General features: G+C 42.8%; 1 protein-coding gene across 1 annotated transcript in view; it reads right to left on the bottom strand.

The window, feature by feature from the left end:
• JARID2 (jumonji and AT-rich interaction domain containing 2) overlaps positions 1-21466 on the bottom strand; it is a 213626-nt gene that overhangs the window by 4543 nt on the left and 187617 nt on the right. Inside the window, exons 8-15 of the mRNA XM_010402890.4 lie at positions 19381-19880; positions 14124-14216; positions 13562-13680; positions 13359-13429; positions 12422-12536; positions 8309-8414; positions 7334-7516; positions 1978-2108 (exon numbers count right to left, since the gene is read on the bottom strand). Of these exons, the coding sequence (XP_010401192.2) occupies positions 1978-2108; positions 7334-7516; positions 8309-8414; positions 12422-12536; positions 13359-13429; positions 13562-13680; positions 14124-14216; positions 19381-19880 (1318 nt within the window). The remainder of the gene's footprint in view (positions 1-1977; positions 2109-7333; positions 7517-8308; positions 8415-12421; positions 12537-13358; positions 13430-13561; positions 13681-14123; positions 14217-19380; positions 19881-21466) is intronic.

Here is a 21466-nt window from a genome sequence, read left to right as displayed (position 1 = left end):
CACACAATCACCCTTTACCACACTCATCACTGAAACCTGAGCTCCACACAGCAAAGCCCTGAGTGTTGTCAGAGGTTGGTGCCATTTCCTAAGCATGGCAGACACAGCCAGCACCCGGGAAATGCTGCCTAATTGCAAAAGCTATCTCCAGATTTTAACAGTGACCACTGTATCAAGCCAATGGTTCTCAAACTGCTCCACAGAGAACTGGGGATTGCCGAAGACTTCCTGGAGGTCGATGGTTGTTCGGGCCATGTGGAGAGTCAGGAGCTGTGGCTAACATGACTGTCATTCCTGAAGTTGCCAAAAGCCACCTTGAGGAAGAGGAGCCGTTGCTGTCAGGAGTAACAGCCCCTTCATCAGGAGGCAGAGATGAACCAAGGACCTGCTGCCATAAGGTGCTTCAGGCAGGAAAGGGGGAGCAGGGCAAGTGATTGTGCCAAAAGACGAAGATCTTGCTGTACACCCAGGGAAAAAGAAGGAGATGTCAATTAAGAACAACCACCAAGCCCTCCGGCTGCCCTTCCTTCACCCATGGCGTGTCTAAGGTGGACAATACCTCCTGTGCTGAACTCTACAGCTTTAGGAGAGCAGGTTGGGTTGGAGCTGAGTGGAAGACAGCAAGTGTGGAGTGAGCCGAGCAGATGGAAGGGGAGGATAAAAAAGTGCACCACCAGACACAGCTGAAGATGAGTGGAGAGCCAAGCTAAGCAAATGGCACGGGCAAACTGAGCAACCAAGGCAGATCAGGAGAAGAGGCAGCAAGAGACACAACAAACAAGCAAAACAAAGGAAAAAAATATGTACAGTGTTCCACTTCAGATGGCCTTTTTTTTTTTAGATTTTGTTGTTTGGGCTTTTGTTTACTATAAGCAGCCACAGGAAGGATCGATATCCTCCAGTGAATTCCAACCTATGCATAAGAACAAGTTTGAGAACCACTCTGATAGAGGTCGATGTGATGGTCTAAGAACAAGCACCAACATTTCTCTTTCGCCTTTTGTACTTGCAGACTTCCTCTTCAAGGGGAAAAGAAGGGCACTTGAAAGTGGTTATTCCCACAGGGGAACCACCTGCAGGTAAAGCAGTCAGCACACCTCTTTGCATTTCTTTCTGAACACTAAACAACACATGGGCTGTTTTCCCCTTCAATATGTCACTGGAAATTTTCCAAATGAACATGCTAGTTAGTTAAATACAGTTTGTAGACTCCATTCATCAAAACTTTCTTGACATCTCGAGTATCAGTTGTCACAAACTTGAAAGATAGGTAGCAACTACATGGTAGGGAACAAAAGAGAAGATCATTACAAAGGAAGCCAGGCAACATTATACTTTCTTTTCTCACCTATCTAAAGAGAAACCCTGAACATGTGTCCTTAATACTGGAGTGAAAAAGGAGTGTGAAGTTTTTAAAACACTGGCAGTCTAACACCAGATGTGCTACCATGCATGCACAACTGCTCACTTACTCACTGGTTTAAACCAAGACAACTTTCTGTATACAAAGGACCTTGTGCACCTGTCAGGTAACAGTCTTGATGCTGAACACAAGGGTTCCTGGTGCAAAACCCACTACAGACATGGATTCACAGTGACTACTGATGCCAAGAGGTTGAAAAATTCGAGGTGTTTGACCACTTGGCACCACGTAGTTCACATAATGCATCAGGAAATCTTGACTCTCAGCACCAAGAATTAACAAAATAAAAACCCAGTGCAAACAGTAGTTTTAATTCTTTGATGGTGTCTAAAGTAGGGAATTCTTAGAGTAAGACATCCCAACCATGGGCACTTTCACATCAGCTACAGCCAAGGAAGCTGCTTCTCCCATGTGTGCCTGTCTTCAGGTACATTTGCTGGGCTTTTGCTTGGATAAGTAGGGGCAAGGTGTGTCTGAACGGGTTACTTACGGCATCCACCTCTGGAGTCTGTCAATGAAAACAAAAGAGGTACAGCAGGCCCCCAATTCGTTACCTGAGCTCTCCCAGGAGCGATGATATTGTACTCAGAGTCGGTCCATTTTCTTTTTTTGCTTCTGCTGTTGCAATCTGATAAAGCAACTTTTCCATTGAAAATGGTTTGGCTATACGGCGCCGCTTCATTTCCTGGGACAGAAGGAAATTGCCACATTAGTTCCCGAGCAAATTTGAAAATAAAATGTTATCAAGAATTAATTCAAAGTTAATTAACTAATATTATTAATACTAATAAATTAAGACAAAAAATAGCCTTTTAAAACAATCACAAGTAAAATCTTTCCCTAGTCCTAGTTGAAGTGTTTGTGTTCCAGGCACCTCAAAATTCTCTCCCTAAAAATTAATTTTTCCTGTGGAGGCCAAGAGGAGCAACACCATCACTCAAGCTCAGTAATATTGGATGGCTCAAAGTGCAAACTGTAAGATCTATACATATGACCTCCTTGAAACCCAGGACTCGTGTTTTTTTGCATCTTTAAAACAAAAAAGACAACTAGCGTAACAGGCAGATGCCAAGGAAAACAGAAAACAGGGAAAAGAGAGGGGTTCAGGTCTGCTTGTTACTGGTTCCTCTCTGTGAAAGCTTTAAAGTTATATTTTTCACTCAATACCAACGGAGTGATTTTGGTAGCTTTTGGTAATTCTTAGGTAGGCAAAGTCCTTGATTTAATGTGCAGGTGGGAAAAGTGTAGCATTTTCCCTGTACCTGCAGAGATCAGTTTTGGCTTATGGAGAGTCAGGGAGTTAAATGACGCTAACACCAGACTGTAATGTGAGGGTAACATTTCTGGTTAGTGGTTAAACCTGCCAAATACCTACACACAACCCCGAAGATTTAGTTTTTTACCTTAAATTTTTTTCACCCTGTTCTGTAACCCTAATTACATGCTCTGGGTTATTTCTTTTTTCAGAACCAATATATCATTAAATTAATCATTTTTAACAGCACCAATTGCATGCATTCAAGTGGTAACTATCACATTAAATGCAATAGCAGCCTTTGCTGACCAAAAAGGGTTCAAAAGAGGTTCAGAGGTAAGAAAAGTGTTTTTCAGAAGCTATTTGCTCTGCTAGACCCTGCATGGGGTTGGAACAGCTACACTGCTAGGAATGGTATAGGAGGATTTTTCCATGTTAGGTTTGCTTAGTCTGAGGTTGTGTACACAAGAACAGACTCCAATCCAGGGAAAAATCCTGCACAGGCAACACACACAGCAAGGATAAAAGGTCATAGTGGGTGGCTGGAGAAGAAAGCAAGGTCGGCTCCAGCTGGGTGACAGCTCAGGGACATTGAGCCTGAGCTGGGTTTAGCACAACTTGCTGTATCTCTGCATTTATCTGAATTTCTGAATCCATGTACATTTTTCTCTTTCATACAGGACTGAAATACACAGGTAAGTATTTTACAACATACTTGCACTGCTGCCTAATTGTTTCTTTTAGTGACACATTTTTCAGTGTCATGAAAGTCAACAAACATTCATATTATAATTATCATCAGCCTGGCACTTGTGATCTCTCCTGCTGTCATACATCTCTTGGTCCTTCATTTTCCAGGCTGAGCAGTACTCTTACATTTAACGCAGAGGCTAATTAATAACTTTAACCATTGATCTCAGCTGTGCTTTTTCTAGTTCCTCTATATTCCTTCTGCAATTAGAATTGCACAAACCACCAAGACTACACAGTGCCAGGGCAGTGTTTCTGCTTTGTTGTCTGTTCTCTCCGTGTAATTCTTAACATTCAATGTATTTCTGTTATGCCACTCCAGAGCTTGACTGGAGCTTGACTGACAGCTCCATAGGAGCTCAAAGACCTCTTTTCTCAGTAGCAAGAGCCTGTCATTCAGAGCCCATCTCTGTATCTGTCACATTAGGATTACGTTTTTAAATTTAAATTTAACATTTATCAACACCAAACTTCATCTACCATTTTCTCACTTGGATCACTCAGTATCATGAAATCTTTCTGTAACACTTCATAGCTTTAATTTTTGCTGCCATTACCATTAATATCCTCAGCATAAAGAATTTGTTTTGCTATTAGCTTCCCTTCCTAGGTTATTTATTGATACATTAAACTGTGCCAGTACAAATTCCTAGGAATGCAGAAAGAGACCTCCTCCCTTTGTGATAAAAACTGACCCATCCTCTGCTTCTCTTTAAATCAGTTATTTTTTTTCGGTGTGTGAACTTCATCTCCCAATTTATTTAAGAGCCTTTTCTCCCAAAAATGCTCACAGACTCTGTCAGCTGCAAGTCTTCTTCTTACCTACTTCCAAAAGTTTCAAGGCCTGGAGGCCATGACCTTGGTGCAAAAGCCACCATTGGTGGTTGCCCTGCTCTTATTCTTTTGTACATTTCCTTTTTCCTTTTGGTGTTTAGGAAGTTGTTCTCTGAAACCTCTTTTTGGTCTGCATTTCTGTGTATTTAATGCATCTTGCTGCAGATGTTCTATTACTTGCATTTTCATCTTCTGAGTACAAAAGGGATTTTTTGGTCTTATTTTCAGACTCCTTTCTCCTGGTGTTTAGCTGTGCTATGTTTGCCATTTGAAATTGTTCGTTTTGGGGGTTTTCTGCTAAGCAGTGTGCATGTATTGTGAGCCTCTAACATGGCATCTTTAAGCAATTTCTATGCTGCATGCAAACACTTGACCCTTCTTTCTGCACTCTCAATTTAACCAGCTTCCTTGTGTTTATGTGAGGCTATCTTTTAAAACACACCACAGCAGTGGTTATTGCATTTTACTGCTCTTCCAAGGTTCTTAATCTCCACTCTCCACCACAGCACAGCTCTTTGCTAGTGAGGACATCAGGTCCGTTTCTGTAGGACATCTTTCCCTTTGGTTTCATCTGAAGGAGCCCCATGTGCTCAGGGCGGGACAGCTCTGTGTCAGGAGCCAAGGAGTGGGAATCCTGTGGCATTTTAAAGGCATGTTCCACACCCAAACTAAAACTGGAGGCAGAGGAAATACCTGTCCAGGCCCTGCCAGCATCTTCCCTGGACGGTCAGGAGTAGTGTGCAATTTTCCTATTGATGAGATCAGTGCAGAGGGATTCTGTCACTGGTGACAGAGTTAAACCTGGCTTATGGACAGTAACCTCTCCTGTGTGTGCAGCAGTGCTGCTCCAACTGGAAGACTAACTCCATCTTTCCTGTGTACTTCTTCCTCTTGTATTACAGTACCAGCTGAGTCTCTTCCCACCAAATTTCCAGTAGGCCCTAGAGCACCAAAGCCCTCCTTTAAAACCAGACATCCCCTCTCATTTCCAAACCTCTAACCCAGAGTGTCTTCATTTAGTCCAACATTCTGTACTTCAGTTTCCTAAATGAGTTTCACTGACTTTGCCCAATGCCTTATTTGAAGCTATGGAGTTGTCCCTTTGCCACTCCAAACACACGATCTTCCACAACTTTAAATCTTCATCTCATCCTTACCTTAAAATTTCAAGAGCTCTTAGGGTGCTTTTTAAAAACCAGCAAGCTTGTTCCAAGTATGGTCTAGGTTAAACCTGACTGTCCCTTTACACAGGTGTTTATATAAACTCTTTTATTCCAACAATTTTTCCAAAGGGCTTGTAAGACTGAAATCAATGCAATTTCAAATGCAGAATTTCATTTTTCCATGTATTAAAGGAGATTGAGCAGTCATTCAATACAGAAATGAAACAACATCATTTTAGTAATATAAAGAGAGTCACTATAAAAAAAATCAGGTCACAGTATCACAGGATGAAAACAAAGTTAATTTATCAAATGCTAAAAACTGTCGGTATTGCTGTGGAGAACGGACAGAAGATACAGTTGTTTATCAGAGAGTTTCTTTAACAGTCCAAAAGGGGAATCTTGCCCATTACACAGAACATCTCACCACCTCTGGAAAGCAAAATCCTGGCTAGCCTTGTGGCAAAGTGCCTTGTCAAAGTGGAGGAATGAAAGAATAATTTCCAAAATTAAAGGGAATTAAGAACATAAGATAGTTTGAGGACAGAAAGGGAAGGGAAAAAAAAAAGAAAAGAACAATGCAGTAGATGTTTTAAAAGTTATTTTGATATCAACTTGTTATCTGTGGTTTTGTAAAGTTTGTGAGAGCTGTGACTTCAATTTCCAAGGTAGGTTACCATAGACTGTAATCTGCTGGATTTTCAGTCATCTTATATTTACCCAGTGCAAAGCTCTTAAAAATTAATCAAAAGAAACTGTTCTTCAAAATTTGAGGCACCAAGAGCTGTTTAATTGCTGCATAGTGATTTCTGTCTCTTACAGGAGTAGCATTTTCATGAAATCAAACAAGTGTTCAGCAGAGCGATAAATACAGCATATGGAGTTAATATAATCATGTACGTTCAGACAGGAAAGGTTAGCTCAGGATTCTTATGCCTTACTTAAAGATATACACAATCCCCACCTTCCCCCAAAATAAATATGTAATAAAATAACCTTTTATTTCAAACTAAGTTAATATACAGTTAGTATAACCAGGCTGGAAGAATTCCATTTACCCTAAAGAAGCAATCCCTAACTGTGGACATATTACAGTTAATTACTTAGTAACTTGGTCTGAAGCTGTAAAGGATCATTTACTAGTGGCTTAGCTATAAAACACTACCAAAATAGTATCTGTAACCCAGAGTGTATTTCAGAAGGTTGGGAACACAATTAGTGACGTATATTCTTTGTCCAAGAACACAGAAATGTAGCCAGAATCATGATGACTGGACCATTCACCTACTTCTGCAGGCAACCTGCCTTGGTCAGTTGTGTGAAAAGGGAATGGGAAAGTTATTTATTTACATCTGGTATTGGATGGGCTGGTCAGTGAACCTAAGGATTTTCAAGTTGATTAAAATTGAAATTGCCCTGATCAACAGCTTTTCCTGAAGGAAGGAGCAGAGAAAAACAAGCAATACAGCTGTGAGTGTTAACTGACTCTGCCTATCATAGGAGCTAACAAGCACAGTTATTGAGATATTTGCACCTGAGATTCTAATGGTTCTAGAAAACATCACTTAAAAAAAAATTAGTAAGCATAATACAATGTATAATCATTAGCTCTGACGGGATTTTTGAAAAGCTTCCTTGCAAACTGGTCTGCAGGCATAACAGTCTTCTGAATTTTTTTATATATACACAAGTCTTTAACTGTCAGTGAACAACTCAGTCACTTTTCTGAAAACACTGGATCGTCTTATGCCTTGCAGAACGTTTTCCTTTCTTTTGTTTATTTAGTAGTCCAGAAAAACAGATGTAGTTGCACTAGTCTCACAATGCTACCAATCCTGGAATGTCTGCTTTGCTGTCCTTTTAGATGGCAGGGCCGTGAATCCATTCTAACTCCTTTTCTCAACTTACCTTGGCTGTTTTAAAGCCCATACTTGTCCACTGGGTGGTAGCAAAGTGCACCGATTCGGAAACACTATAGCCACAACACACTTTGGACACAAAGGATCCCGGAAAACAGACAACAAACTGCCCGCTCTGCTGTACAGTACGGTGCACCCTGATCCCCTCCTTACACAAGATCTCTGGGGAGATCTAGAAAGACAGAGAGAAAAAAAAAAAAGAGAGAGAAAAACAATCAATTGGAACTTTGTTTTACAATTCTCTGATCCTCTCTGATCCTCTTCCTGGCTGGGTGCTGCCACATGCTACTGCTCATGGAGCAAAGTGTGCTCTGCCAACAGCTCTGCTCCGGTTGCTTTCCCTCTCTCATTCCTCAGCATTTGGAGTGACAATTGCAGAAGTGGCTCTCCTCAAACCAACATTTGCCCATTGACAGAACACTGTCTACTACTACAGAATGCAATGCAAGTCATTCAGCTTTCCATCCAATCTTTTCTGACTTGGCACTGAATCCATTGTGCTACTGCACTTCTGTGAGATGTTAACATGGGTAGCCAAGGGAGGGATTTTTGTTATGGGCTCCCAAATTATACTGAAATGCACTAAATAGAAATTGTTATCCACAAGATAAACAAAGGACCCAAAAATACTTAAGTATTAGGCTTCTCCTATCCATGCTGGCTGGCATCATAAAACGTCAGTCATGGCAGATGAATTGATGAAATCCCACTCCCTTTTTGAGGCTAAATACATTATAGACATTATTAAAAATGGACATTTATTGCACTGTCATGTTTATTTTTATATTAACACACAATAACAGCCTTGTTAGAGAAATACTATGTGGGTAAACACTGCAAACAGACAGTAGCCCACTCTGCATCACTGCAGTGTAAGACAAAACCAAAATAAATCCCCAACCAACCAGCCTCCTGATTAGCCTTGGGTTCTCACATGGGAATGCCTCTCCCAGTGTTAACCTACCATGACATTACTTTCAAGCATTTCCAGCCCTGGAGTGCCATTGGCTTGCAGCAGGGTATGTACCACATCATCAAGTTTGTTCTCCTCCGCAGCAGGAATGCAATACCTGTTGTTTTGTCAGAGGAAAAGAGAAAGATTTACTGTGGAGTAAATAATGGTCCACAGCTACACAGTACCAGGCAATTCAGATCAGCACATTGATTAGAAGAAAAAAATCACACACAGGCTTTCACACACAGTTCTTTTGGTAAAACACTGAGGATTGAATGGAAGTTGTTTATTCAGACTCAGTCTGATCATGTTCAGCAAGTATCAAAGGACACAAAATTCCCAAAACAGAAATGTGAAAACTCAGCGCTCTGTAGTCAGAGGATAGAAACCAGCAATAGATTGCTCTTCATTTTAACAGCACCAAACCAGCTAACTATGGGCAGAAGTTTGCATCTTGTGAGCACCAATATATGTTGTCATCTTTACCATAAAAGGCTGCATTTATTATCTGTGCATCAACCAAAGGATCTTCACATTTAACAACATTCTCTGTAACAGTCAAGGAACCACAAATCCCCTCTTACTGTTAGTACATGAAGTTGCCTAAGACCTTCTTGCCTTACTTACTGAACAAATCCCACATCCCTCCTCTCGGTTGCAACAAAAGACCTGACTAAGAGCAGCCAAAGTGGCAGGAGAGGTTTCAAACTCTGCTGGGCATCTGCCAAGTTGCAAATCCTCCTCTCCTTAGAAGCCAAGGAAGCAGCTGTCCTCTTGTGCTCACTGCCAGCACTGCTCCCTCAGCAGAAGTGACAAGAAGTAACATAGGAGTCTCGAGTCTTAGAGCCACACATCCACAGAACTATTTTTTATATAGACCTTTTATATATGGATACGGGGAGGCGATACGGTGACAACTGATCACTGCTCTTGCCTGCAGCCTGTCTGAGGGTGATGGTTTATGTCCACCCAGAAGGTACCTGCTCCCAAAATCTGGCAGTTCGTACTTGATGACTGCAAACTGAGCAGCACAGCTCAGTGGGAAACACAGTGCTAATCCTGGGATTCCCAAACCTGTCCGGAGTTGCTGCCATGCTCTGCTTTATTTGTGATGTTAGTTTATTTAGGTTTGCTATGCTCAGGCAAGTAAAAAGCATCTCCAGCTTTTTCATGACTACCCTGTTCACTTTGGCAATGAGACCTCAACCTAGAGTCCATTTGCCCCCACGCCAGACACACACACACACACACATAGAGGGAATCGTTTTTCCAAACTTGGAAAAAGAGAATGAAGCTAGAAAGATTTTGGGGAACCAGTAGTCTTTCTGCCATTCATCTGAACTCTCCAGCAACTTCAGGAAGTGTTCTGCTGGCCTCACAGCCCTTGTCAGGGTACTTGCTTATAATGTGGACTAAGTCCGTGTGCATCATGCAGAGTTATCCTGACTGATGAGTTTGTAGGAGGCTGCACTTCCTAGGATTTGAATACCTCATTACTGTTCACTGTACTGATGATGACTTTGATTTGTGTTTGTTGATCTTCAAGCCAAGAGGCAGAAGACATGACATTATCTGCTCGTACAGCTAATTACAGCCACAATAAGAGCCCTAATAGGCTGGTTGCCGAGGTGTATGAAGACCAACTCCTTACACATATATTGACAGTTATCAGGACCTTGCTAAGAAATCCCAGGGTTAGAGAGAGGTGAAGTAGAAGAACTTTGTCTTGATAAGTAAGGATCAAGTCCCAACAGCAATTTTAAATGCCATGTCTCAAATACTTTACAGTGCCTATGTTGCTAAAGTGACAGCTTCAGTACAGCTCCCCACGTGTGGGGGATCACTCTAGTCACACTATAATAACAGATTTGAAATAGGGATGAAAATTTGAAATAGGGATTTTAAATTTGAACCCAGATCATGGCAGAACCCACTCTTCTCTTCTAGAGTCAGAAAATACGGCTGGAACAGACAAAAGACTCAAGCATGCAATCCCTCACAAGACACGCACAGGAAAATGCTTGGGAAGGACGTGTGAAGAGGAGGGGCAGTGCATGGAAGTATCTGAATACTGGAGCAGGACTGAGGGGAATGAGATCCTTTTCAACTGGTGTATGCTGCAAATGCACTCATCTGCAATTCCTGATGTACCTATAAAAATGGGAAGTTAGCAGCCAGTATAGACTTCTGAGTGTCTTGGGCAGAAGATGATTTCCTTCTCTCTTTTAATGGGCACTGAGGATCCCTCCAAAATAAAAAGGTTAGGTAAATGACCTCTGCCCTGCATGCAAATTGAGTTCTCCCCTGTTTAATCTCCAGGAAGTAAAACCTGAGAGATTAGAAAGTGAGCTGAGCAATCTGCAGTAAGTGAAATGATTTGAGCACCACAGGGATCTGTCCTTGGAGGAGAAGATTTCTGGGTGGTGGATGGACTTGGCAAGAGAGAGGAGAGGTGTGGAGCCCAGTGGCTGCTTTGTTGTCACCAAAGCAGCAACTGAAGGCAACGCTGTCAGGGCTACTCCAGGTACTACACCAGACCTGCAGATATTAAATTCATCTTCTCCTAACACAGTTGGGTGCTTTATTGCACTATTAAAAGTTGTAATGAGCTAATGAATACTAGCCTGACACTTCAGGCTGGCAGCCTTGCTAAAGAATAGCTTCAACAGACAAAGGAGTTTCACTTCCTTCTTATGAGTTACTCCTGCCTATTATCCCTGTTTCATTAACGCAATCATCACAAACATGCCTTAAGCTATGTACTCATCTGTGTAAGTCCAACAAGAAAAAGCAAATGGCTTCTTTACTTTTATTCTTCTTGGATTGGAAAAACAGGAATATTAGCCTTTCCTAAAATTTGAGCTGTCTGCATTCAAGCCTGTTCAATCCTAGAGTCACATCTTTTGACACACACAGTACGAAGAGTGGCCTCAGAACTTAATTAGGGGATTCTTGAATGCCTTCTGTTTGGAATCTACTGTAATTTAAGACTAGATCAATGTCATAGACAGAAACAGACTCACCTAAGGTTGAGGACAACACAGCTTGCTCAGCAATTTGTCCTGATAGTATATTATTATAAAAGATTACGGATTCCTGATTCACAGAACAGGGAGAAGAGCCATGAAATGCCCATGACAGAAACTGACAAACTCTCAGGTCTGCAGCATAATCCAGCAGTTACCTTTAACCCTTGAAATGATCACATACAGACCATTTCTTCAACTGAACACATTTAGAGAGAGGAGATTCTGCTTTAATGGTTTTCTCCAGATCTCAAATCCTTTTTGTTGGGCCATGTGCTTTCCCAGTGACAGCTGGATCAGCACCCCTGACCTCAGCAGCATCTGAGAAATGTGTGAGAACACACTTTGCATGTTCATAAAGAGCAGTTCATGATGCCACTGCCACCATGGGAACTTCTGGGTGTAAAGGTGGCCTTGCAGACCTCCTCCTGTCACACCACATGAGCAGTCAAAGGCTCAGAGAGATCCGAGCTCAAGAAGGGAACCACTGGAACTGGTTAAAGGGAACCAGAATCTCACCATTGCAAGGAGGGGACATTATTTCAGTAACTCTTCTGTTCTATTTATTGCATTTTCTCTGATCAAGACACAATCACATAGCTTATCATTCATTGTTCCTACTGATGATGCCTCACTGGTAGTAACACCAGTATCACAGGAGCCTGGCAGAAAGGCACATGACCTGCCAGCAACATCTGCTTTCTCGCAGTGCAAACGAAATCATCATCGTCTGCAGGAGCACATATACACTGAATTCAGGTAGGATTCACCACGTTCAAAACCATTCATAAGCTGACTGCTGAGTGTATTTGCATGATGTGTCTACAAAATATGACAGCAGCTGACTGGTGATGTCCACATCAAGACACCAGAACAGACCATGGAAGGCCAAGTGAAACTTATCCTCCAAGAAACAGGTTTTCATCTCCTAAGTTTATACCACATTTTCCCATTAAAACTGGCACCACACACACACACACTGGACCTTCTAGGTGAGATCCCCTCATGTAGAAGTACTACACAAGCTGCTACTAATACCAGCCTACAGGCAGCCACCGCAGGGAACGTGAAGAAAACAAACCATGGGAATACCTACCAAATGCAATCAGCACCAGTGTGTAAGTAGTCAATGTATGGAAGGTGATTTTGGTCTCGAGACCAGCATGAGGTAGAAAAGACCATGCCAATATTTAGCCAAGGAATTGTCACTCCTAAAACAAAGAGATGGAAAAATGAGTTTTGAGTAACTTCAGTTTGTTCAGTAAAAGACAGTTTGAGAGGACATTTAAGTCAAAAATCTTATACTCCCTGTAAGCTGACCCTTCAAGTTTTAAGTCTTCCTATCAGTGCGAATAATTCACAGGGAGTAATTAAACAAAGTCAGTGTTTTCCACTAAGAAAATATCTACTGGTCAACTGCAGTGCCCTTGAACATATTTGTTTTCCAATTGCTGTACAAAATTGATATTCTTTGGAGAATTTACAAATACCTGTAACTGAAGCTCATTGCCATTGATCAGAGGAGGTTGCTTCATGTTGTCAGGCATACATGTAATTTTTTAACAGGTATCCTGTTTCCCACTGGTTTGTTCAGGCTCAACAGGAGATTCCACTGTGCTTTCCATGTTTCTTACCAGTAAATTGCAATGGTGTATATGCAGCTGGAGAGCTTGTGACAATTCATTTAGAAAATGTGTGTGCTGCTTTTCCCAGTGCTGCAGACTACATTTTGCAAGTATGGAAGTTGCACAGCTCTGTCCTGACACAAAAGAACATGATACCCTGGCAAGAACAGCCAGGGATACTGCAGGTACAACTGCTTCCTCCCAGGAATACAGTCTCAACTATTCACTAATCCTTTATCTGCATGGCTGCCTTCACCCCTTTAAATAACACCTGCTACATACAATTGCACATCTGCTCAGTCAGCTGGGGAACAGGGGACCAGAAAGAGGGTGAAGCCTTTGGTGCCCACAGCACCACATTCAGAGCACACTTGCACCAGCTGAAACACCAAGAAGGGACTTGCTTACCAGGCACAGCACCAAGATGTCGCAGGATGGATCCTGTATTATTAGGAAGGACTGTGAGGTTCCACCCATGCCTGTTGGAGGGGTGACACAGAGGCAGACAGTGTCAGTGCACATTCCCAGTGCCAACACTCCCAGTGCCAAGCTGCCCTGCTGGGCTCTGCTCAGGAGTGAGGCAACAAAGAAGGTGGGTTTGGGGATCTTACCTTGAAAATGGTTCAGATTTTCCCACAGGAAAACCACTCCCGTGGGTGTTGGTATCTACTTTTCCACAATGCACTGCTACATGGCAATCTTTCTGTTCCACTATCCGCCAGTATTCTTGCTGTGGTAAGAGAAAGCAGTAGTGCATTTTTTTATTCGCTGAACAAGGTATCTCTCATTAAAATATAAACTCCAGAAATTTACAAGGCTTTCATGACCTCAATGCAATTCAACACAAAATATTGCTTAAAACTAAGAATATAAATAATTAAAAGTAACAATAAATTAGGAAGGCAAAATTTAGATCCTCTTGGTTTCTGTGTTTCAGCATATGTCAGATTAAGAATTCTTTCTCTTCCTCAGTTCATCAACACCTTTATTAAAAATGTTAAAAAAATTTTTAAAAAGGAAGAATCATCACCATGTCTATTTAACTTTTTTTTTTTAATTCCAAACGAGACAGCCTTAAACTGATTACAGAAATGCTTGAAAGTCAACTATCCTGAATCCCCATACTCAGTGCCCTGAAATAAAAACTTTTACCATGCCTTGAGCTGGCCTCACCTCTACTTCAGCTACTGTAGGCTCCTTTGTGAAGCACATATTCATGATATTTCTTGCTGTTCGGTAGAAGGTTGTTAACGAAACAGACCTACCCTGTGGAAAAATACAATAAAATTAAAAGTGAAAATGAAAAAACAGACCTACATCCCCCCACCATGTCCTCATTCTTTTCCTTACAGGCTCAATCCCAGATGACAACAGAGGGAAAGAGGACAATGTCTCCAGAAGAGATATGGGTCTAAAGCTCATTTTGTTGCTGAGAGAAAATACCCCAGAAGATACAGAAATTCAATTGCATGAACTCACCAACCCACCATGTAAAAAGGCCAACTGAATGTTCCCAGAAAGAGCACTGCTTTGTCCAGCACAACGCTCAGCGTTTGATAAATACAGAGGATGGACATGGCCCAGCTTCCTATGACAGGTTGCAAGGAATGCAGTGGGCAGCCAATGAAATCCAATACATTATCCAGGGACCATGTGGCCATGCTCTTTATGTACAAGCAGCAGGTGAAAAATACTTAGAAAATTCACAGAAATGCTCAGCATCAAATGCTGTATATGGTGGAATAGGGACACAAAAAGCAGAGTTTGCCAGCACTACTGTAATCACCTGCTTTCAAAAACTAGTTATGCTCAATTCAACAGAAGCAGTTCAAATGCCAAAGAACCTGCTATTACAAGGTTCAGAAAAATAAAACACAGTAAAATTGCTGAATGAGTGCATTCTTTCTTGGCACTGCTGCAGGAGCTGTACAAGAAGAGGATCTGACTTGGTTTTCTGCTTGAGCTACCCCGAACTTTCCAGACACCCACCTTCCTGCACACCTACACCACCAGAAGCTGGGAAGCAGATGGCTTTGGAGGAAAGAGCATGAGAACCCACCCCACTTGCTCCTTTCAGCCCTGACATCCTGGTGTGCCCAGACAGGAACACCTCTGTTGCCTCCTCTGCTCCAGGGCAGAAGGAAGACGCTGGGAAGCTGAGTGCCACGAGAGCTGGCAGGCACCACACGAGGTCTGAGGGCACTGCTGCAGGCAGAGACCAGCAGCGCCCTGCAAACGTGGAGTACAAAATGTCTTTGCTCCCTCACCAGATCCACTGCTCCTTCCTGCTGTGCCCCCTGACGGCTCATCTGAGCAACCACAGACTTAAAAACTCTACATAAATGATTTTTATTATTTGGACTATTACCTTTCTAGTTTTTCAATTATGAGACAGATCTGCGCCAAAGCACCTCAGCCTTTTTTTGGTGTTTAATTTATTTAATAACTATGTCCAAGAGTAAACTTGAAAGAACTATAAAAGCAGCTTTCCCCCAGAGGCCAAGTCTATCACTCCGCCATGCTCATACGGTTGCAACGTTGTCACTTTTTAAATTGAATGCTGCATAATTAGCTTTAGCAAAAAAAGTTTGTGAAATGCCCAGGGCCTGGGGCACTCTGATTCCCATAAACTTCAGAGCTGGATTCTCTGTGATCCAATAAGCAATTTCCTTCATCTTTTAATGCCCTCGTGAATGGTTTATTGAGGCAGCCTTTTACAACAAAACCTCTCGTAAAGCACAGGCCCCGCACCAAGTCACCGCGCTTGGGCACTGCCTCCACCGCGTGCAAACCAACACTGCAGCAGCTGCCTCCTTTCAGTTAGTTGCCTCTTCCTCTCATCTTATGCAGAGAAACAAAAATAAGGCCTCATCTTCCAAGATTAACCATGCCTTTCCATTTTTCAGATATACAAGAAAGAAAATAGAAATATATAGCAAGCAAGAAAAGAGAAAGTGGAAAACCAGAACAGTTTAACCCTTTAAAATTGCATCTACCCATTTCCTCCTCTGCCAAGAGTTTGGTATCTTTTTAGTCTCCTAAAAACTGAAAACCAAATTGAATGGCTGAGGGGATTTTGTTGTCTGTTTGTGCAGTTTGTTTGTTTCCTTTAATCTGAGGGATCCCGTAACATTTTCTGATGCCAACACAGAAAATAATTGAAAATGCTGTAATGGAGCATTCTAACCAGAATACAAAATGAATTGCTGAGGAGCAACACACCCTTTGCAACACCCTGAGAAATAAATATCTCAGCAGTTCAACAACTGTCCTGGGAGCTTCAAGCTACAAAGGAGAGTCTCTGTTGCTGTGACAAGAAGAGAGGAACGTGTAAGAAAAGAAATTCCTACTTCCTCCCCCGATTCTTCTCATGTCTGATGCAGGGGCCATGAGAGCCAACCCAGGGAGAGCATCACCACCACCACCAAGGCTGAGAGAAGGACACTGCAACACTATGAGTGTTAAGACATTTAAAGCAAACATAAATATGAACTCAAACCAGAGATTTCACAATAGTCACAGGTAGGAAGGAGTGGCTCCTATTAAGTGGAGTATGAAAATGCCAAGTCCCTGCCTGAAGAAAGCTCAGCATAGGATTTCCATGATGGTTTTATGGGAGGGCTGGCAAAACTTGCACTGTGATTTCTTCTGTGTGTTCCTCTAATGGGACTTCTAATAAGCCTTCAGTTTGTTCTGTATGGAAACAAATGCTGCTTTCAGTCAGCACCAGCACAGATTTTTAAAATATTTTCAGAGCTAAAACTGGGCAAAGAAGAGTGAAAATCTTGCATCAGATCCTTCTCTGATGTCAGCAGTTTACTTCACACACTTATAAATGACATTTTAATCGTCAGGTAGAAAAGCCACTTATTTAGGAGCAAAGCAAGCAAGCACAGCAGCCTGCAGCACACACTTAAAAGCACAGCAGGCCTCACAGCCTGGGAAGGAGAGACACTGAAAACAATTTGGGAGTCCTGGCAGAGGGTCAGCTGAACACAGGGGAGATTTACTCTAACCTTGACATGTGATATGGCAGTAACTGCTCCTGGAAGACTGGATGTCTCTTGCTAAAAACAGCTCAAGCATGTGCTGACTGCAGCAATTACTGAGAGAAACCCTAAATGTATGGCCTCTTCGTAGTCTGAAGAACAGACTTTATGGCCTAAACTGGACTACAGCCATGTGATTATGATGTGCTCCCTCCAGCCTTCGAGATATTGACCTGGGAATTTTTCACATACATGAGTTTTTTGGTGGTTTTTTTTTGTTGGTTTTTTTTTTTTTTTAATGTGTTTTTTATTTTTAATTAGAATTAGCAGTGTGCTTTAGAAAGGAACCATTACAATCCCATCATCTGTGGAAACTGTAACATGAGGGCAGGTTCTGGTAATCAAATTTTGAATTTTCTCAGGAACATGTTACTAGCTGAAGAACACTCCCCCATCCACACACACAGGATTAAAAGGCTTGTTTCATTAAATGCCATGAAGCACCCTCTGCTTACAACTGGCACCAGCACCACCTTCCTCAGTCTTTTAAGCCTAGTGATGAAATACAGCAATTTTACATTTTGTGGGCTACTCTGGTGCATCAAGCTTGAGGCATAATTTCTGTGTCTTGAGGCTTGCTCTAAGTGACATAACCACTATTAATGCATCAGTCCTCCTACAGGGCTTTCCCCTGAGTGCTGTGAAAATGCAGCTTCATTCCTCTCTCTGCACTCAGGCGGACCAGGCATCCCACAGTGCATTCCATGGCAGGGATCTCTCCAGAATCCACCAGAGATTTGCTTACCCCTGCCTTATCCCCAGTCCATCACCTGTGACAGCAGTTCCCAGTCTCTGCCCTACAGAGAACATGAGCTGGGATCGACACAGGCAAGCCCCAGTGTCCAAGAAGCTGCTGGTACCACAGTGGGCAACCCAAAGCATTTTCTGAGTGGCTCCATATACTGCAGCTGCTTTGGTGGGCGGGGAGAGCCCTGGCCCATGGGCTCAGTGATGCTCCTCTCTAACAGCCTCTGTGCTCAGGACAAAAGTATTTCTACCTGGTATTGTCAGACTCAGACAGGGTCTGATGCTGCCAATACTGCCAGTGCTTTTTTGGGGACAGAGCAGAAATTCTGGGAGTTCTCAGTCTTTTGGGGTAAAGGCCTGGTACTCAGCAGACTCAGACTGGTTATACCAGCTACACTTTGATTGCTTGTTTTTTTTTTATTTTCTAAGTCAGATTGGGATACTTCTCACAAATCCCAGTCTTGTTTCCTGAGTGACTTTGTATCTACTGAACTTTAAAGTGGGACTTGCACTGGAAAAAAAGAAAAAGGCATTCCCCCACTAAGTTTGAGGTTGTTCATGCAGCAGTCAGGGTAAGGTGTATCAAGTTTTTCATTTAACCATCACTGAGCACAGGATATTAAGGACAGAAATGCCACTTCACTATTTACAAAAGCTGCTGTCATTAGACAAGCCTCTCTCCATGGCAGCATGGCAAAGAGGTTGCTTTTCAAAGGTGGGATTGAGGCCAGAGTCCCCAAGAAAAACAATTTTGGGGCTGACAAATCATAACAGGCTGCAAAAGAAAACTGAAGCAAGCTTTCAAAGCCCAAGTCGTGAGCTCATGCAGTCCCTAAATAGCTTAACAATAAGTCATTTTGGCCTATCTGGCTTAATTTCCTGGTGATGGAAGCAAGATTGGAAGGGGAAGAACACCATATTCCTTTACTGGGCACGGACACTCAATGCTATATTTCTCTCCGAGCACGGCTACGCCATTCAACACAACTCAAAATTGCACTGTGAGTTGCAGTGCCAAGTCCTGCTCCAGAGCAGGAGACTGCCAAATAAAATACAGTGAAAGAGTCAGCATTCCTTTGTAAATGGATGTACTTGATATGTGCAGGACTAAGTGTCCATGTGACTGTTAGTGCTGAGCAAAGTCTGGCATTGTGGATGAAAATATTGTTTGCATTTCAATTTGCCCTTTCTAAATGTAGTAGTATTTCTAGTGATGTTAATTTTGATGCGCAGCACTACTTCACTCAACAAGAGATTTGCAAGAAGCAGGAATGAGAAAGCAGAACATTACTTTAAATGTCGCTAGAAAATGAAAATAAAATCTGTGTCTGCAAGGATAATTGGGCAGAGATACTCAGGGAACCTCTCACAAGGAGGTGAAGGGGGGGGCAGAGCCCAGTGCATCTTGTTATGACAATAATGCCTCCCAGCTTTTCCAGACATCCCACAAGAGCCAGGCAGATCAGATAAAGCCACCAGACTGCCCGGCCATAATAACCATGATAACTGCTGCCTTGGGGATGCCACTGCAGCCCAGCAGCTCCCCTCAGACAGCTGGGTGTTCATCTGGACGCCACCCACACAACAGCATCATTGGCTCTGCAAAACAGACCGGGCAGTGCCAGCCTCATTACCTTGTATATACACTTGTGTAAGTCGCTAAGGACTCCCTCCTCCTCCTCCTCGTCCTCCTTCGTGGTCTCCTTTTCCTGAGCAAAGAGCCGCCGCCTGCCTGTCTTCAGTGGGACATCGACCTCTTTTAACTTGTTGCGGAAGCCATTTTTGTGAACCACGCCATTGATGAGTCCATTTTTGGGCTCAAACCGGGGCAAGGAATGGAACTTGTAGGCATTCTCTGAATGTCCCTCCAAAGGTCCTTTCCTCTTCTCCAGGATTTCCTTTTCCAGCAAGACCTCCTTCTCCAGTTTCTTGTGCTCCTCGGGGGAGAGGGAGTCGTAGGAGAGCAAGTACTGGCAGTAGGCTTCTTGCAGCTTGCCCAGCCTGTCCTGTGCAGTTTTGGGGATGCGCAGCATGTCTGCCAGCTTGTTCCATTTCTTGAGGTCAGTCACTTGCTGCATCCCCCCCATCTCGTTGATCAGCTGGACGAAGCAGGCCAGGTCGAGCTCGCAGCCTCCTGGGGTTCACGTGTGCCAGGCAGCAGAAGAAAGGAAAGGGAAACACAGGAGTAGATTAGGAATGCTGTGGGCAGCTCATGTCAAATGTGCTACCAGGCTGGGCACACAGGGGACATGACAGCTCCAGGCACCTGGGCACCAGAGCAGAATTGTCGCTCTCTTGTATGTCTCCCTCTAAACAGAGGCACACACCACTGTTTTGCCAGCTTAATTCATTCACAGGCCGTATTCTGCTACTTGCAACAGCCTTCCCTACGATTCAGTTTGCTCTCCTCCTTGAGTTTCATTCCCTTCTCTCCTCAGAGCACTCCAAGCTACCTCCTTGACACGCATCTGTGCCCTGGTCATTACCCAGTGGCTGGGGAGATGAGAGTTGCCCAGCTCTGTAAAAGCCCACACGCCTCACCCAATACCAGTCCCACATTTGGTTCATACCAGATATAAACAAAACCAGTGTCAAGTTGGGGTACTGACAATCAGAAAGACAAAATACCTATCCTTTCTGGAGGTGAAATATCAATTACCTAATATCTGCACAACACCTTGAATGAAGTTAGTATTTAAAAGGAGCACAGTAACATTATTAATTTCACTACAGGTAATAAAGTTCATATAAAAACCAAAGGGAGGCAGGGTTGTTTGGGGCTGGAGCCAGCAACTGCACAGAAAGTTCCAGACACATTATTCTTCCAGTCTGAAGCCATCCATATTTTATACTCCATTCTGGTTTTGTATGCTTTAAGATGACTAGCACATTTCACACTCCAGTCAAAAAAAAAAAAAAAAAGGATTATACAAACTGCAGCATAAAAAGCAGCCAAATGGATGAGGAACAATAAAAGACACATCATAAATACTCTCAAAGCACAGAAATAAATCATCAGTGGAAAGAGTGAAGAAATGGCCCAAAGACCACCTACAATTCAACAGGGCACTGTTCAGGGAAAAAAGAGAATTAATACAAAACCAGCATCAACATCTCTGCTGCCACGCTGTCTCCTTTTGCCTTTTTCTTTGAGAAAAGTAAAGAACCATTATGCCACAGCCATTTCAGAGCACTCAGAAATGCTATTGCAAAAGAGCAGGGCAAGCAGCAGCATTATGGTAAATGTTTACTGTAGGATGCACACCTACATCATCTTAAGTCAAATCATCCTGCCTGCTAGCGCAAGCAGTATTACTTTTTCCAAACTACCCTGTGCTGCATCTCAGATGCTTCATTGCTGATTCCAGTTTTCCTTCTTCCCTCTGCTTTCCCCTCTTCCACCACTTGCACCAAACCACTGAGGAGGGAAGGCTCAGCAGTGTAAACCTGCATGCAACATTTTGGGACAACAGTTGCGACCGAGGCAGAGTAGGACCAGAGGTTGCTCACATTTATACTGCCCACACAGCACAAGGCAAAGGTGTTTGGCTGCAGACAAAATCAAGCATAAGGCTTTGGGTAGAATTTGGTAAGGGTGGAGGCAGAACCATGAGGCAGGCAGATTTATCCTGTTTAGTACATTTGGGAATGGGTTGGGGGAGATTATAAAAAGGTCTTGAAGCTGAGAAAAAGTAAAAACCATTGGGAAAAAACCAAAAT

This window comes from Corvus cornix, chromosome 2 (genome assembly GCF_000738735.6).
Source record: "Corvus cornix cornix isolate S_Up_H32 chromosome 2, ASM73873v5, whole genome shotgun sequence".
Taxonomy (NCBI): Eukaryota; Metazoa; Chordata; class Aves; order Passeriformes; family Corvidae; genus Corvus; species Corvus cornix.
Note: the sequence above shows the minus strand (reverse complement) of the source record. Positions and strands in the feature narration are given on the sequence as shown.